Source organism: Chionomys nivalis, chromosome 19 (assembly GCF_950005125.1).
Source record: "Chionomys nivalis chromosome 19, mChiNiv1.1, whole genome shotgun sequence".
Classification (NCBI taxonomy): Eukaryota; Metazoa; Chordata; class Mammalia; order Rodentia; family Cricetidae; genus Chionomys; species Chionomys nivalis.
This window is the reverse complement of record NC_080104.1, coordinates 43,068,798-43,087,892: the sequence shown is the minus strand read 5'-3', so window position 1 is coordinate 43,087,892 and position 19,095 is coordinate 43,068,798. Positions and strand designations below refer to the sequence as shown.

Sequence of the window (19,095 nt, the reverse complement as noted above, 5' to 3'; positions counted from 1 at the left end):
CAAATGGGGGTGGGGGTGGGGGTGACAGAAAAAAAAACCTAGCAAATGTCTTAACCTTTAGACACTCAGGGAACTGGTGTGTTCTGAGCCCACCAAGCAGCCACTGGGGACACTGTAATGGCACAAGCTTTGGTCAGCTCCACTCTGAATTTCCTTGTTTGTGACAGACAGGGCGTTTGGTTTTGTTCTACGACGGGGTCTAGAGATGGACTTGCTGGGAAAATGGGACCAATGAAGGAAATCCCTTCTTCCTACAAGAGAGAGCTCATGCAAGGGCCGCAGAGTGGGCCCTGCGAGGTCTGGGGCCAGACTGCTAGACAGCAAATCCCAGTAGCATTTGAACATCTTTGCTGCTCGGTTTCCTCATCTGCATCATAGGTATGGAGATGATGCCGAAGGGTTGGGGATGCAGTTCAGCTGGGAGAGCATGCAGGAAGTCCTGGATTCCATTCAGGTCTGCATAGACTCTGTGTAGACATACAGGCCTGTAATCCCAACCCTTGAGAGGTGGAGGCAGGAGGATCAAGGCTTCAAGGTTGTCTTTGGCCACATAGTGAGTTGGAGACCAGCCTGGGCCTGTCTCAAAAAAATGTATTCAAGTCGAGTGGGGGTGCTGCACGCCTTTAATCCCATCACTCAGGAGACAGAGGCAGCCTGGCAGCTTCTGAGAGAGCTAGTTCCAGGACAGGTTCCAAAGCTACACAAAGAAACCCTGTCTCAAAAAAACCAAAAAACCAAAAAGAAAAGAAAGACAGGTAGCTCTGGCTAACCTGGATCTTGCTATGTAGCCCAGGCTGGCCTCAAACTCAAGAGATCTGCTTGCCTCTGCCTCCCAAGAGGTAGAATTAAAGGTGTGTGACCCTAGGCCTAGGTCTACCATGAGGATACTTTTGTTGTGTTTTTTTAAAAAATATTTTATTTATTTATTATGCATACAATATTCTGTCTGTGTGTCTGCCTGCAGGCCAGAAGAGGGCATCAGATCTCATTTCAGATGGTTGTGAGCCACCATGTGGTTGCTGGGAATTGAACTCAGGACCTTTGGAAGAGCAGGCAGTGCTCTTAACCACTGAGCCATCTCTCTAGCCCCTTTTTGTTGTGTTTTTGAGTCAGGGTTTCACTATAGGCAGGGTGATCTTCAAGTGCTGGGATTACAGAGGTGACCTACCCTACTAGACTCTGCCTTGAGGATTAAATTTTCAAACGATCACCTTCAGGCTTATAATGATTCTCATTCTCTATGAAAATGCAGATGCTGGCTGGGGAAGAATGAGTTTGAGATCTACTGTAGGGCACCAGCAATAGAGGTTAGTAACAGGCATGGGCGCTTGGTGACTTACAGGGCTGTATCCATTGACCCATCACAGACTTACTGTCTGTCAGTCCCCAGGCCGCTGCTGAGTCTCCCACTAACTGTGAGTCACTGCTCGCTCACTGCCAGAAAATACAGGGTCACAAACCCTGCCTGCAGCAAGAACAAATTCAGAGTTTGAAATACAGTTCCTATGACGTGCATTCCATGTTCACAGCATCATGGGGTTGAAAGGTCATGAGAGGAGTCATTGCCATTTGGTGATCAATTGGATTATCCACTTGAAGATGTAATATGTTGGGCGTGACAGCTCATGCCTGTCATTCCCAGCCCTGGGAGTCTGTGCTAAAGAGTAAGACCTTATCCCAAACATCAAGGAAAACAATTTTTTAAAAAGAAAAACAAATAGATTTTTTAAAATCTCACTTCAAAAATGTGTATGAAATAGTGTGTTACTTCCAGGACAGGCTCCAAAACCACAGAGAAACCCTGTCTCGAAAAACCAAAAAAAAAAAAAAAAAAAAAAAAAAAAGAAATAGTGTGTTACTTGGCTCAACTGAATTCTTTCACGGTGCAAACATATTCTAAAATGTCACTTTGCTAAGTACAGTCATTTTTGTCAGTGAGTAAAGAACTTCCCACCAAGTCTGACAACCTGATTTAATATACCTGGGACACATGGTGGAAGGAGAGAAGTGACTCCTGAAATTTGTCCTCTGACCTCCACAAGTGTGCTTATGGCATCCAAACTTGCATATGCGCATGCCTGCACTCATGTGCATGCACGCATGAGCACGTGCATGCACATACACACTATACACACACACACACACACTGAAAATTCTGGGACTATCTTCTCATTGACTCAGCAGAGACTAAGGGGGTGGAGTGAGGCAGGGATTATAATAGATAGAAAAGATCTTTGGGGTTCAGTGTGGAAGCTGAGAAGTAGCCCTGCTTAAAAGCTAGCTTGAAATGCCGGACGGTGGTGGTGCACGCCTTTAATCCCAGCACTTGGGGGGCAGAGGCAGGCAGATCTCTGTGAGTTCGAGACCAGCCTGGTCTACAAGAGCTAGTTCCAGGACAGGCTCCATAAACCAAAAAAACAAAACAAACAAACAAACAAACAAAGCTAACATTGACAGGAAAACTACCAGAGGAGGTTCTTCAGGGCCTGAGCCTTCAGGGAGCCCTGTGAACTCAAGATCCTTAACTAATAGTGACCTCATTAGCCGAAGGTAAAACTGTGAGGGGGAAGATCATGGGCCAGCATTCTGGATACTCTCAGTACACATTATTCCGGGTGAGTGGCTTTATACCCGAAACTAAAATACATGGGCATACTTAGAAACGCCACAGCCCGGTTCTTCCTGCCCATCCCCACCACTCCAAAAGGAAGATGCGCTCACCCTCTTTCTTTAGAGAACTTCCCTTTGAGCCGCTGCAGACACATCCCTCCTTGGCCTTCTCTGAGGTAGGATGTGCCTTGGGGAAGCCTGACTAGATTGAGGACGGTCTTCCCCCATTCCTCCGCCTCTCCACCTGTCATTTTAAGATGTAGTCACACATCTTTCTTGCAATCTCTTGCAAGTTTGTTGAAGTAGGTCTCCTTTTCCTAGTCCCAAGTTCTTGGGAAAAACTCAAAGTGGAAGGGACCTACCTCCCTTTCACCCCTGTGAGCTAACGTGAGTGCTTCCGTGGATGCTCCAAAATCGAAGGACGCTTCATTTGTGACCCAGCGGGATTGTTTCACCCCAAATTTATTTTCTCTTCAGCCTCCCGGGATAGTGATTCCCAGCTACACTACCTTGAGGTAAATGATAGTAACAGCAGCTATTATTACTATGCTGAGGGGCACTCCCAGGGTCTCAGGTTGACATGTTCTGCCACTGAGCTGTGTCCGTGGCCCTAACCACGATTCTTTTTTAGGTGGTTTTTGAGAGCTGACCTCTGACCTAACTTCCTTATTCTCGTTGGACCCTAAGGGGTTATTCAGGCTTGCTTTCTATTAAAATGTTTTTATTTATTTATTTATTTTTATGTGTATGAGTGTTTGCCCCACACGCATGTGTGTGCCCCACATATGTCTCTGGTGCCTATGGAAGCCAGAGGTGGCTATCAGACCTCCTGGAACTGGAATTTCAGACAGTTGTAGCCACTATGTAGGAGCTGGGACTCAAACCCAATCCCTGTGAACGAGTAGCAAGTGCTTTTAACTGCTGAGCCATCTCTCTAGCCCCTAAAAGAACTTTATATTTTATCTTTTGGTTTTTTGAGGCAAGGTTTCTCTGTGTAGCCCTGGCTATCTTGGAACTGCACTCTGTAGACCAGGCTGGCCTTGAACTCAGAGATCTGCAAGCCTCTGCCTCCTGAGTGCTGGGGTTAAAGGTGTGCACCACCACTGCCTGGCAAGTTAACTTTTTGTACTTTATCAAAATGATTTCGGGGAAGGGTGAGGCTGGGATACTCTCTGCATGTCAACTCAAACTCTGTAACTGCAGCTCCAAGGGATTTGATGATGCCTTCTTTTGGTCTCATTGAGTACCAGGCACACAGGGTTCACATACATGCATTCATTTATTCATACATACATTCATTCATACATACATACATACTTCATGTAGGTACTCACTCATATGTATAAAAAATAAAAATAAATCTTTTTTGAAAAAGCAACTTTCTGGGTCTAAGGAGATGGTTCAGTGGTTAAAAGTCCTTGCTCTGGACTCCAAAACTCAGAAGACAGAGGCAGGCTGATCTCTTTGAGTGTGAGGCCAGCCTGGTCTACAGAGTGAGTTCCAGGACAGCCAGGGCTACACAGAGAGAAACCCTGTCTCAAATTCTCCCCAAAAAGAGATCTGGAGCTGGAGAGCAGTCAAGGAAGACTCTTGATGTCAGTCTTGAGCCTCCTCACCCTGGCACACACGTGCGTGAATACCCCTCCCCCCCCCACATACCCACATACGTCCATGTGAGAGAAAGAAGAATTTTCTCGAGTGTTATGTCAGATGACAGCAGGGCTGGGAGTAGACTGAGTAGAACGGAGCCTTCCTAGAGCATGTGAGACCCTAGGGTCATCCCTAGCCCTGGGGTGGGACTGTAACCCAGCTCTTCTCAAAGCATTTGTGATAGCGCGCATAGGAAACCCTGCCTGGAAAACTGTTAACCTTTTTAGATCAGTAGCTAAAGGAACCCGAATTATGTAACAGTCAAAACCTGGCATGAAGCTGGGTGCAGCCATATAAACTTCCAGTTCTCAGGAAGATTAGGTGTTCAACGTCAGCCTTGGCCACACAGCTAGTTCAAGGTTACCTGGAACCCTGTCTCACAGCAACAGCAGCCGATCTGAAGCCAAGACTAGAACACGTGAGATCAAAATTACTCAGGCAGAGTTTGTCCAGTGTCTTGGGGGTGGGGGTGGAGGTAGAGGTATGCTAAGGCCATCTGCAAACTTGAGTGTTTGGGAGGGGCAGTAAAAAATCAAAGAAGGGTCAGCAAAACATACATCATTTCATTACTAATCAGAAGCAGCTGGATTTTATATTCCTTTATTGTTTAATGGACCTTAAGTTTTAATTTACCATGAGCCAAGCATGGTGCCGCACACCTTGAATCCTAGCACTCAGGAGGCTGAAGCTGGAACAGAGAGGCCAGCAAGTTCAAATCTACCTTGACTGCCATCAAAGAGACAGACTAGCTCCTAGATTTTTTGGTGTGTGAATTGCCGAGGGTTGAACCAAGGACCCCTTACAAGCTAGGCAGACACTCTATCTTTATCAGGGCTACATCTCTAGCCCCCCAAACCTTTAAATTTCCAAGTAGCATTTCACTGAGTCTGTTTGTTCCTTTTTCATGTTTGCAATGAAGACAAAGGTGGGGGGGCTAGAGTCCAGCATGAAATAAGAACCAACCGAAGTGTAGTAATTTCATTGGTCAATGCGGTCAGCCCCTGGAGATGGAAATGAAAAGGCCGTTGAAGAGCTGCTTAATGTTCTGTGGTCACACATTAAGGAGCAAGTACTTCCTTCTTCCTCCACGACTGGCAACTTTACTATAATGCCAGGGACTGTAAGCTTCCTTTGGGGTTCTTTTGGGCAGAAAAGGAAGCAGGAGTGAGGCTGGATTGTGAAGTCTAGCCAGTGTTGCATTATGGATAAAGCAGGGTATGGTTGGCACATACCAAGTCGAGGCAGGAGAACCAGGAGTTCAGGGATACATTCTCAGATACATAGTGAGTTCAAGGCCTGCCTGAGCTACCAGAGACCCTGCCTCAAAGGCGATAAAAGACAGGATGTGGTGGTGCATGCCATTAGTCAGAGCACTCACAAAGCAGAGGCAGGTGGATCTCCATGAGCTCAGCCCGCTATGTTCCTGGCCATCACTGAGTTGAGGACTTGAACTTTGGTGGATTGCTTATCCCAGAGGAAGCTTAGAATCTGCAGGTAGTGCATCTGAATGAGCAGCAGGACTGGCTGGCATCTGCAATCTATCAATGGGGCCACATAGTGCCACAGAGTATAAAGAAAGGCAATAAAAAGTGATGAAAATGGACCCAGTGTGCTGGGCGCTATGGGCAGTTCTGGATTGCCAGTCTCTGGGGTAGGGGCCGACAAGGGATTTATCTTTCAAGTTCTTCCTTGAAAATCTCTAACTACTGACCTTTTCCTAGTAATCACTAACAGATTTTCAATTAGAAAAGATAATGACACACAAAAGCAATTACAGACTAGCTTGACAGTGTGTGTAGGAAAAAGATTAGGAGCTTTGAAGTCAAATAAAGGCTCCTTTGAATCAGGATCTCAGGTAATTCAAGATGACCCCAAATTCGTTTTTGTTTTCCGAAACAGGGTCTCTCTACATAGTCCTGGCTGTCCTGGAGCTTGATGTGTAGACCAGGCTGGCCTTGAACTCACAGAGGTCCTCCTGATACTGCCCCCCAAGTGTAGGGATCAAAGGTGTGCACCGCCACAGCTGGCTGGCTCTAAACTCTTGGTTCCCCTGCCTCTATTTCCAAATGCTGGGGTTATGGTCATCAGCTACCATGCTAGACCAACTTTTAAACCCTTCATTTCAAAGGATCTACTTCTGTTCCCTTCTGCCTGAGTGTCTCTCTGAGATATTTTCTTCCTATATTATATTTATTATATTATATTATGTTATGTTATATTATAATATATTATATTATTGATAAGTGAAAGGACTCCTAAGAGAATCACCATATCCCCTGTTCCTTGGCACTCACATCAGTGATACTCAGCACCTGACTTGAGCGTGGCACTGTTTAGCCTTTTAAAGCTCAGTAACTTTAGAGTTGGCATGGATTCTTATTTGTTCCTTTGTCCTTTCTGCTTTTGAGGCCAGTGTCTCAGGCAGCCCAGGCCGGCCTCGAGTTGACTGAAATCATGGTCTTCCTTGCCTCTGCCTCTTACATGCGAAACTGATATTTCAAATTCTACTAGATTCAAGGTAACAGTCATTTACATTTTCCCATGAGTTTTTTTTTTCCCAAAAGAAGTAATTAATGGATTTAAGAGTTGGGCATGGTATGCACACCTGTAATCCCATCGCTTGGGAGGGGGAGGCAGCAGGATTGTGGAGAGTTTGAGGTCAGCCTTGACTACGTAGTGAATCCAGTGGATTCCAGCTTGGGCTGTGTATGGAGACCTCATCTCAAAAACAACATACAGCTAAAATCAGAAAGTCAGGAGGGGCTTTCCCACTTAGGCAGCCTCGAGGGAAAAGATCTTTAACAAACGTCTTTCGGAAATTCTCAACACACGCTGTCAGGGAGAACAGTGTAGTCCACTTCGGCAATGATCAAACCAGTGCCGTGCCCAGCCAGCCTCAGGTTATTGAGAGCAAATTTTGTCTTTGGTCATCCGGGATGGAAATGTGTAGCAGATACCCCTAAGCCATTACGGCTAGCAGGGAGACTTCCCCTTTGCACACGCACACCAATCTTATTTCCTCTTTGCTCATCTGTCTCTGGAGTGTGGTTTCAGGTGCTTGTGTTCTAGAATGGGTCTGGCCACTGACACCCGCAGTGTGAATAGAGGGGATTAGAGACTTGGGAGTCTCCAGATTTGGGGGGTAGTGGGAGGAGGCTTGGGAGCTCAAAAAATTTCCTTGGCTACATGACAAGTTCAAGGCTAGCTGGGGATACATGAGACCCTGTCTCAATAAATATATAAGGAAGGAAGGAAATAATATACCCATAACCCAGAGACTGGGGGCGGGGCAGTTTCCAAGTGAGAACATGCCCCAGTTATTATTTTCAGGTACAATTTCTTTTTCTTCAGGTTTTATTTCTGTTGCTGGGATAAAATACCCTGATTAAAAAGTCATTTAGGCTGGGCGGTGGTGGTTCATGCCTTTAATCCCAGCAGTCGGGAGGCAGAGGCAAGAATCTCTGTGAGTTTGAGGCCAGCCTGGTCTCTAGAGTGAGTTCCAGGACTGGCTCCAAAGCTACAGAGAAACCCTGTCTCGGAAAAACAAAAACAACAGCAACAACAAAGACCACTTAGGGAAGAAAGGGGTCGTTTCAGCTCGCACTTCCAGTCCATCACTGTGAAGGTGTCAAGGCAGCGTGAAGCTAAGAGGCTAGCTGTACAACAACATCAGCAATGCAGAACAAGAGGAACAAACGCATGCTAGCTTTCTCTTCTCTTACTTGACTTTCCTGGTTCCTAAGCCAGGGCATGGTGCTGCCTGCCATGGGCTGGGTCTTCCCACATCAAATAAGATAAAAATCAAGACAATCCCTCACAGGCACCCCCTTGGCCAGCCTCCCACCATGGCCAACCTGATCTGGCAATATCTCACTGAGATCCTCTTCCCATGTGAACACAGGTGGTGTGAAATTGACTATACTAACCATCACTGCTTCTAAAGTCTCTGAGGTGCTGTGGAAAGCCTACTGAAGCTATTAACAGGGTCTTTTGTTTTATTATCAGAGGGTTAACTGAAGGTTAGGATGAAAAGGAGCCAAAGAGAGTGGGCTGAAGTTCCACCAGATACTAATACTCCACACCGGGCGTGTGCTGGGTCTGTGTGCCAGTTGGTTCCTACGGTTGAGGATTCCCCGGCTCTGAGAGGCTCCGGAGGAGACTCAGTTATATACTACTATCTCTACCGGGGCTCCTGAGCTCTTGCCTCTGAGGCCTATCCTTAGCAGGAAATGGTAAGGAATCAGCAGGAAACCCCGAACAAGGGAAGGGAAACTCCTCCCTCCTGTCAAGGCATGAAATGGAAAAGCAGGCAAGAATCTGAGCAGCCTAGGAAAAGCACCCCTGAAATGGAGAGTGGTGGACCCTTCAGAGCCAAGAGGGAGAAAGCTGCCTCAATAACAATAACAGTATATACCATAAACCACCTTCAGAGCCGAAGCGCCCCCCACTCTCCCAGGCGCTCGCTCTTTCTCTCTCTCTCTCTCTCTCTCTCTCTCTCTCTCTCTCTCTCTCTCTCTCTCTCTCTTTCTCTCTCTCTCTGGCTTGTCCTTTATGTACAGGAGTATGTGTGGCTTGTGGTTTTACATCCCCTAACCCTCTGAAAGGGGAACCTGCCCTTGTTCCTTACTTTTGACCTGGAAGATATAAAAAAATAGTTTCAACATAAATAGAAAACAAAACAGCCACAAAACAGGAGAAAAGATGAAAACATAAATGGAATCGACCCCGGGGAAGCAGGTGAGGTAAAGGGACAGAGGAATGCTAAAGTTTTGTTTTGTTTTGTTTTGTTTGTTTTATCTTTTATCTTGATTAATTGTTTTGTTTTGGAGACTGGGTTTCTCTGTGTAACTGTCCTGGCCATCCTGAACTCTGTAGACCAGGCTGGCCTCGAACTCACAGAGTGCTGGAATTAAAGGTGTGTGCCACCACCGCCTGGCTACCTTTTATTTTTAAACCCAAAGTCTTCACCTATTTGTGAGGTAGAGGGAAAGCCAAGGATCCCGTGAAAATACTGACTCCAAGAAGAAAATGTGTGTGAACCGGGGCCACTCATCTCTGGTGGGGGAGACCCCAATGTGGAAAGTTGCCTGCTGGAGCCGGCTCCTTAAGCTATGCTTCTGCTTCTCTTTGATGTGCGATGTGGGATGAGCTTGTCATACCCGAGCTCCCTGACCTCGCCAGCCTCAGTCCTCAGCTGTTTAGATCATTACCTGAAGAAAGGAAGGGGAAAGGGTGTTCTGAATGCTGATTCAGCTTTTTTGATGGGAAAAACTTTTTGTTAAAAAAAAAACAGAATTAGCATACAAATGACAGACAGCATAACTCTTTGGAACAAACAAACAAACAAAGAAAAAAAACAACAAACCAAAAACAAAAGCTTCGGGGAGAGTCTGGTGTTTCATCATGTGTATGAGTAGTTTTTTTTTTTTTTTTTTTACAGTTTTTTTTCTTCTTCTTTCTGGGTGTTGATGTGGATCTCTTTCTATTTGTTCAGGAAACTGTGACGTGTGTTCTTGGGCAGGGTCTGAGGTTTTGGAACCTCTTTCTAAAAGGGACGGAGAGAGCACCCTGCAGCATTTGGTGATCGAGAGGCTGGCGTGTGGGGCTGAACTGGTCAGGATGCGGCAGGTTCCCATGGGCAGCAGGCTTCTCCTGGTTCTCTCCTTCATCCTGGTTTGGGGATCTTTGGTTCAAGGTAAGACCCAGGATCCTTCCCCGCCCCCCTGCTGTGTAAACCTCAGCGTCTGCATGAGGGGTGGTCTCCATCTGCGGGTATGGAGTGCCCTGTTGTTGGATTTGAGGAATCTGAACTCCCTAGTGTGAGTTCACTTGAGTTTGCTCTAAAAAAAAAAAAAAAATCAATACATAAAAAAATAAATTAAACTCTAAGGCAAGAAACCTAGCACAGTAGCTGAAAAGTGCTCTTATTTTTAGGTGAAGATGTTGGTTTATTCATTTAAAGAACTCAAGAAAATTACCCAAATGACTGATCTTGGAATGTTGTAGAGTATCACCTATCCCCGAGTTGTCTGCCTGAATTCCATCTTTGCTTCATGTTGCGGTAGGGTCCATGTAATGTAAGATGGCCTTCAGCTTGCTATACAGCTGAAAGTGACCCCGAATTCCTGATACTTTTGCCTCTACCTCCCAAGTGCTGGGATAACAGGTGTGTGTGGCCATGCTGGGCTCCGAGTTAGAAAGCATCCTGACGGCACTGTTATTTTTAACAGTGGGCGAGGTTTGTTTCTTTGCTTCTTTAAATTGAGATAAATTTAGCTATTCTCTTTTCTTCTTTAGTTTCATTCACATTGAACATTCGGTTTGGGCTAGGCATTGCTAATACTAACCCAAAGATATATTTTGAGGACAGCCCGAAGCATGTTAGCGTTGGCATTCTTGTTCAGAAAATAGTCTATTTGGTCACTCCTCCTTAAGTTTGGTTATCATGTAGGGTTGTTTAGTCCCACTGAGCCACCCTAAAACTTCTCTTGACTAAGAAGATGCAATGAAAACTTTATAAGGGGGAAAAAAATCTACAAATTCTTCTCAGTTGATATATACGGAAACTTTCTAAGTGAGGGGAGCTTATAGCCTGGTAAACAGGCAGCAGCGTTTATGACTGAAAACCAGAAAGTTCCCTCACTTGGTAAAGGAAATGTTGAGTCACAGCGGCGGCATACACGGCCTGGGGTTGTTTCTTCGAAGTGACTCCTAGCTATTCTGTTCTTTCTGCCGGCTGAAGTGAAGTCTCACAGGTGGTCTTGGGAATCCCTCATGTAGTGGAAGTTTATAAGCTCATTTTTATCTGGGCTGTGGTAACGTTGGAGGGATACAGGAAGTGACCTTGCTGAAGCTTGTTTCTTTTTATGCAGCTTGGTGGTGCTGGGCCTTGAACCCAGGGCCTCATGCAATGGTAACTCCTCCACCACTGAGGTAGAGTCCTGGCTCTCCGTTTGACACAGAGAACAAGTTTACTCAGATCTTTTAGGGGAAAACCTTTGGCTTGATGCGATGAGTTTCCCAGTAACCTCATGCTCTGGCAAGACAGAATTTGTGACACACGGAAGACCAGTTGGCCATGGGTGGCTCTCTCACCAGAGACGTGTATGTAAGCCTTTCAGTTGCAGAAGTTCCCAGAAATGTCACAGTCCACGCTGACGCTGATGGTAAAGCTAAACGGAACACAAAACCTTGCATATTTCATCATTAGCAAGAAATGAAGAAGGAACTGTGTAGGTGGCTTACACAGCACTCCAGAGGCGAGGCCAGCCTAGTCCACCTAGTTCCGGAGGAGATAAAGCTTCACAGTGAGACCCTGTCTCAAAAATTAAGAGACTCGGGGAAGGTGTAGGTGTGGGCAGAGCTGTCACATGTGTTTCTAGCTTGTTGATTTAGCTCTCAGCTGGACAGGGAAGCAAATAAAGGAGAAAATGAATGAACCAAAAATCTAGGGTGTTTCCAAGGTGCTCTTGGCTCAGCGCCTTACGCTCATATCTGAACCCGAACGGAAATGGGTGCTTGGCCATGAGTTAGTGACACGCAGGGCTGCAGAACAGCCGTGACGTCACTTGTCATACCTCTCTGTGGTGCCAGGTATGATTCAACAGCACTCCCTCTCCGTCTTTTTTTTTTTTTTTTTAAATGACACAGGGCCTGCAATCACTTAGCCCAGGCTGGCCTTGAACTCATTAGTAGCTGAGGATGGTCTTCAGCTTCTGACCCTCCTTCCCAAGTCCTGGACTTACATATGTGAGCTACCATGCCCAGTTTGCGGAGTGCTGGGAACCAAACCCAGGACCCTGTGGATGCTACACCAACACTCTACTTGTGCAATGGCAGCCCAGCCTTCTCCTTGTCTTTAAAAAGATATCTGAAGACCAGAGTGTCTGTAGCTTTCTGGTTTGAACAGCCAAACGCACCAGGCATTTAACTTCTTGATCTTAGGTTTTTGTCTTGTACTGGTTTTCTTAGATTGCCGAAACAAAACACCATACGCTGGCAAGCTTAAACAACAGGAATTTATTTTCCTCACAGTACCAGAGTCTTAAATCAAGTTCCCAGTGTTGGCAGTGTTGGCTTCATTCTAACACCTTTCTCTTTAGCTTATATATGGGTGCTCGTGTCTTCACACAGGCCCCGCCTCCACACATCCCATTATCCACTTCTTTGAAGGATACCAGTCACATTGGATGAGGGCCAACCTAATGATCTCATTTTAACTTCATCCACAGTGGCCATATTTCCAAATATTGTCAGCATTGGAGGCACTTGTAGGTTAGGACTTCACATGAAATGAATCCTACATAAATAAATAAGTCCTGTAACATTACTTATTTCTCCAAATTCAGTGAAAACCATGATGTAAAATACTGTGCCAAGTACATGGGAACTTGGTGATGGGTGTGGATGATAAGAACAGATGGTTGCTGGGCTAGAGATGTGTCTCAGTGGTTAAGAGCACCGGCTGTTCTTCCAAAGGTCCTGAGTTCAATTCCCAGCAACCATAGGGTGGCTTGCAACCATCTGTAATGAGATCCAGTGCCCCCTTCTGGCCTGCAGGTATACATGCAGACAGAACACTGTATGCACAATAAATAAATAAGTCTTTTAAAAAAAAAAGAACAGATGGTTGTGGGGCAGTGGTGGCACAAGCGTTTAGTCTTGGCACTCAGGAGGCAGAGGCAGGCATATCCCTATGAAACTGAGGTCAGCCGGTCTAGCCTGGTTCATATCTAGCTGGTCTCCTGGTCTATAGATCAAGTTCCAGGACAGCTAATGCTACACAGAGAAGCTCTGTCTTGAAAAACAAACACACAAAACAAAAAACCAGAACAACAACAAAAAACAGATGGCTAACCTATTTAATGTTGTTTCCAGGGCTTCGTTAATGAAGCTGGTGACTCCTACCTTTGTTTTGTTTTGTTTTTAATGCCCATAAACACCCAGAAGGTGGAGGCAAGAGGATCAGGAGTTGAAAGGTCATCCTCAGCTAGTACTGAGCCCTGGGTTACACGAGACCCTGTCTTAAAACAGAATACTCACAGAGGGGCAAATGAAACCTGAGCAGGCGTGGCCAGGGACTCGGGCGACATCTTCAACACTCACAGTAACAATATCCGTGTCCACTTGTGGGCACAGCTGCTGGGAAGGTGATTTCACAATCACTGCCCAGTTAACGACCATCACGTCCACGTCAGGAGGAATTATGACAGCAGAAGAACGGAGTAGACCTGACAGGGGCTACCTCCCTTGCTCCTTACGTCAGCCCCTTGACAAATATGTGTGAGTTTTGCCCAAGGTCTGTTACAGTGAGCTCAGTTTCAAGGTTAGAATTAAGTTTCTGGACAACTGGAGGATTAGACGTGTTCTTTTTTTTTTTATTTATTTATTTATTTATTTTATTTATTTTATTTATTTATTTATTTATTTATTTTTGCTTTTTCGAGACAGGGTTTCTCTGTGGTTTTGGAGCCTGTCCTGGAACTAGCTCTTGTAGACCAGGCTGGTCTCGAACTCACAGAGATCCGCCTGCCTCTGCCTCCCAAGTGCTGGGATTAAAGGCGTGCGCCACCACCGCCCGGCTAGATGTGTTCTTTAATTTTTTTTTTTTTTTTAGTATTTTATTAATGCACAAGAGGGATTTTCCTGCATATTTGTCTGTGTACCAGGTGCATGCCTGGTGCCCAGGAAGGCCAGAAGAGGGTGTCAGGGCCCCCAAGAAATGGGAAGTTATGAGCCACTGTGTAGGTGCTGGGAATTGAACCCAGGTCCTCTGCAAGATCAGCCAGTGCTCCAAGATCAGACTTCGGAGTCTCTCCCTCACATTCTTTATTTAAAACAAAACCTTTCCTTTCACTGAAGCCTCTGCTGTTTCCTGCAGAGGGGAGGGCGAACTGAAAGTAAACTTGGAACTTTTTATAGTCTGTCAAAGGGTGCCAGAGAGAGGGAAGCTTGGTCTTCTTGAGTAGTTGATAGGACGACAGGAAGTAGCTTCAGTGCAGATAATAGCAGTTGCCTAAATGCTACCGTTTTTTGTTTTGTTTGTTTTTTTTTTTTTTTTTTGAGACAGGCTTTCTATGTAACATCCTCGCTGTCCTGGAACTAGCTCTTATAGACCAGGCTGGCCTTGAACTCACAGAGATTTGCCTGCCTCTGCCTCCTGAGTGCTGGGATTAAAGGTGTGAACTACCACTTTACTACCATTTTTTATTTTTTGATGAATCAGAATAGTCACTTTTTTAGACAGTTTTTGACCTCCCCTTTGGACAGTTTTTGCTTAAGTTCTTCTCTTGCATCTGTGGCAAGTTTCCATGAAGAATAAGAAATTACAGCCTGGCAGTGGTGTTGTACACCTTTAATCTCAGCACTTGGGAGCCAGAGGCAGGTGGATCTCTGTGAGTTCAAGGCCAACCTGGTCTACAGAGCTAGTTCTAGGACAGCTATGGCTACAGAGAGAAACCCTGTCTCAAAAAAAAAAAAAACAGACAGAAAAAAAGGAAGGAAGGAAGGAAGGAAGGAAGGAAGGAAGGAAGGAAGGAAGGAAGGAAGGAAGGAAGGAAGGGAAATTAGTAAATTGCCGTTTGGTGGGAGGTGTGGTAGGCAGGTCGTGAAGAGATGATGGAAGGCCTGTTTGAGAGAGCTGTTGCCCTGCTTGTCTCCCCACAAGAACTATCAGCAGGGCTGGTGAGAGTGTCTGCAGAGGGTGTGAAGGCAGCAGGAAAGAGTGTCTCCCTTAGACCACACTGTGTGTCAACCAGCAGGTCCACGGTGAGTGGGGCTTTTGAGGAAGAAATGAAAGGCCGTTTCATCTGGAGAGCTATGGTTATCATACACAGTAGAGCATCCTTATAATCCCAGAACCCTGGTGGCTGAGCCAGGATTGCAAGGTCTTGGCTATCCTGGGCTATAAAGGGAGATTCTGTCTCAAAAACTAAAATGACCGGGCATGGTGGCTCACACCATTGTTCTGAGCATTTGGGGGACAGAGGTAAGTAGATCTTTATGATTTTGGGGCCAGCCTAGCCTACATAGTGAGTTCCAGGCCAGCCAAGGCTAGATAGAAAGACCATGTCAACAGAGAGAGAGAGAGAGAGAGAGAGAGAGAGAGAGAGAGAGCGCACATGAAGTTGGGTGAGGAAGGAGGTGGAGAGGAGAAAAGAATATGATCAAAATAAGTTGTAAGAAAAAAAAAAACTTTAGTAAAAAAGTTTTTTAAAATGGCTGTCAAGGTGGCCCAGCGAGTAAAGACCATGGTCACCAAACCTGATGAGCTGATTTTGCTCCCTGGGCCGGGGACGCAAACATTAGGTACAATAAAACAAAACAAAACAAATAGTGATAATCATTAAAGATTTACAGTGTCCCCAGCAAGATAAAGTCCAGATACTCTTGGAACTTCAAGAGCCAGATCCTTGTATCTTCACAGCCTCCCACACCCTGAACAGCTCTGTCAGGAATTCGTTATCTGTAACTGTTCTTTATTTTAATGGACCTTTAATTTCATTAGAGTAAAAACTGGGTGGGTTTCAGGATGGGACGATTTCTACTTTTGATTTCCTTATTTGTTTACTTAGGAGTGTGTGTGTGTGCATATTTGTGTGAGCATGCACATCTACATGGAGATCACATAACAACCTCAGTGTCATCCTCAGGAACACTGTCCTTCTCCTTTTAGGCGGGGTCTTTCATTGGTCTGGAGCTCACCAATCAGGTTAGACCAGCTGGCCAGTGAGCCCCAGGGATTTCCCTTTTTCTGCCTCCTCATTGCTGGGATTAATAGCGTGTACAGCCAGGCTTCACATGTAGGTTCTTAGGATAAAACCCAAGCTCTTGTGCTTACAAAGGGCGCCCTTTGGTAGCTGAGCCTCCACCCCGCCTTTATTTGTTATTTGTTTGTTTTCTTTAGACAGAACCACATCACATATCCCTGGCTAACTTTTAGCCTGCTTTGTAGACCAGCCTGGCCTCGGACGTGTGGCCATCTTTCCACTCTTCCCGAATGCTAGGATTCCAGATCTACACCACCATATCTGTTCTGTGCAGGGCTAGTAAGATGCCCTTTCTACGCTATACAGCCCACTCCCAATGTACACGACATGGTTTTTAGTGTGGCTACAGATTATGTAACTCTCAGCATCAGCTTTTAGAAAGCCTCCCTGATTCCTAGGTAGTCTGAATTCTGGGAGGGATCTTTCCAGTTCAGAGACTTGTTTTGCTCTTCTGCCACAGTTAGAGTTTTTGTTTTGTTTCCGATAACGGAAAGATGTTGTTGGCTGGGATGCCGCTCAGTGGTAGGGCACTTGCAGAGGATGCCTGAGGCCCTGGGTTTGATCTCAGCCCTGAAAGGGAAGTAAAAACCCTCAGTTAGCTCTGCAGTAGAACTTCCTCAAGTTCACATTTTCTCCACTTGATAGGGGATCAGCCACTGGCAGAGGGAACTGCCCTGTCCCATCCAGTAGCCAGCAGCTCCCTGTGGCTTCAGAACACTTGAACTATGCAGAGTCTAGATTAACATGTGAGCTCAAAATACGCACAACATAGAAGAGTTGGCTTAAAACAGAATAAATTATCCTACTCATATCTTTTATGTTGATTCTGTTAAGTGATAATATTTTAATATGTTCAACCAACATGTACTTGGTTTTTATGGTTTTTTAACTCAAAAATTATGGCTGCTAAAGAAGAAAAGAAACAAAAAAGAGAAACGATATTTCTGAAACATTCAACCTCAGATGGAGTTGGTGCTGTTTTTATTGGAGAGGCTAGGCTAAGGCAGCTGAGGTGTGAAGACATTGCCCTCTGCTGGACAACAGGCTGCGTTTCCCCTCTCTGCAGATAAAAGACACTGCTAGCTCAGAGAAAAATCAAGAGGTTCAGGAAAAAAAGGATTAAAATGCATTCAGCATGGGCCGTATGCAAAAGCTTGTGTTAGCTGGCTTTACAGACTTTCTTCTCGTTTGAATCAGGAGCTCATTACTGTATTGTTATTCACATTTGAAACCTAGTAAGCTGAGAACTGGAGCGGTTCTAAGTGGTGACAGGCTCTCATTCCAAGCTGTCTACTCTCAGGAATGGATCGAGGCTGTGCCCTCATCTAGGTGTCCAGCATTTGGAGAGCTGTGACCATGGTGCTGGTACCATTCCAGGAACCTATCTTTTCTTTTTAACATGATTGCATGTCTTTTTTTTTTTTTTTTTTTTTTAAAAAATGAGGTTTTAGCTTAAGTTTGCCTGATGCCTGTGGAGGCCACAAGAGGGCATCAGATCCCCTTCAACGGTAGTTAGTAGAGAGGGAGCAACCCTATGGGTTTTGGGAACTGAACCGGGATCCTCTGCAAGAGCAGTAAGGACTTAGCCCCTGAGCCATCTCTCCAGCTCTATGTTAGAGTCTTTTAAATGTTTTTTTATGTCACAGAGGAATGTTGCTTATTACAGCAGTTTAGAAAATGTGGTTTGACACTTGCCAGATTCTACTAACATAATACTTTGTATGTATTTTCTCTCGCTTTACCGATATTTATTTGTTGATGTTGAATCGATGGTGTGGGCAAAGGCGTGTTGCACTTTCTTGTTTCTCCTTCGCCCTTTTGTTTGTTTATTTTGTTTTGTTTTCCGAGACAGGGTTTCTCTGTAGCTTTGGAGCCTGTCTTGGAACTTGCTCCATAGACCAGGCTGGCCTTGAACTCACAGAGATCCTCCTGCCTCTGCCTCCCGAGTGCTGAAATTAAAGGTGTGTGCCACCACCACCCAGTCCTTTATCTTATAGTTTTAAGGGACTACTTAAAGTTTTAAGGGACTGGAGAAATGGCTCAGAGGTTAAGAGCACTGGCTGCTTGCTCTTCCAGAGGTCCTGAGTTCAATACCCAGCCCCCATATGGTGGCTGGCTCACAGCCATCTGTAGTGAGATCCTGTGCCCTCTTTTGGCCTGCAGGCAGAACACTCTGCGTGTGTGTGTGTGTGTGTGTGTGTGTGTGTGTGTTATATTAAAACAAATCTCTTTTTTTGGAATAAGCAGATCTTTAAAAATATTTTTTTTGAGACCTGAGCTGGAGAGATGGCTCATCAGTTAAAAGTACCTGTTGGTCTTATAGAGGGCACACATACTCATACAATTAAAAGAAATTAATTGGAGATACTGTGGGGGGCTGGAGAGAACCCAGAGTTTGGCACACACTAAGCACATATTCTGGGCTATACTCCCAGCAAACTCATTCATAATTATGGGTTTGCTGTGCTGTCAATACTTTCTTCCAGAACTTCTATTACCCTTTGATCCATATCCTGTGACAAGTGGTCACCTTACCATTTCTCTGAAATGTTCCCTCCTCTTCCATCCTGAGCTGTCAAACCACTTCCCCTCCATGGCGAGAGTTCTAGGCGCGCTCCTCATTGCTGGGTGATTACGAGCTGGACTGGTGTGCATCAAGCCTGTCCATGGGTGGGGAGATGAGCCGCTCACAGGTGCTGAGCACCTGCACTCTAAACATTTGAGGCTAGTCGGGAGGCAGAGGCTTGAAGATCTCCACAAGCTTCCTGCCATCCTGGCTTACGTAGAATGTCCAGGCCAGCCCTGGCTACAGTGTGAGATGCTGTCAAAAAATACAAAACAGAACAAAAAATCCAAAAGAGGTGGCAAGAAGCTCTGGTCTCTGTATAGGAACCATCAAGATGCCACAAGCGGGTAATGGCGCTAAGCCCAATGACCGGAGTCAAATCCCTGAAACCCATGTGGTAGAAGGAGAGAATCGGCTCCTAAAAACCCTCCTCTGACCTTCACTTGTGTGCTTTAGTACACACATGCTTCTCCCCCAAGTCAATCAATAAAATGTAGGTTT

At 45.5% G+C, this 19,095-nt stretch overlaps 1 protein-coding gene across 2 annotated transcripts in view; it reads left to right on the top strand.

Annotated features, from left to right (window-relative positions):
- Positions 1 to 19,095, top strand: part of Srgn (serglycin) — a 32,335-nt gene that overhangs the window by 10,721 nt on the left and 2,519 nt on the right. For both annotated transcript variants that reach the window (XM_057751620.1, XM_057751621.1), the window contains exon 2: positions 9,755 to 9,955. In XM_057751620.1, the coding sequence (XP_057607603.1) occupies positions 9,880 to 9,955 (76 nt within the window). In that variant the 5' untranslated portion in view covers positions 9,755 to 9,879. The remainder of the gene's footprint in view (positions 1 to 9,754; positions 9,956 to 19,095) is intronic.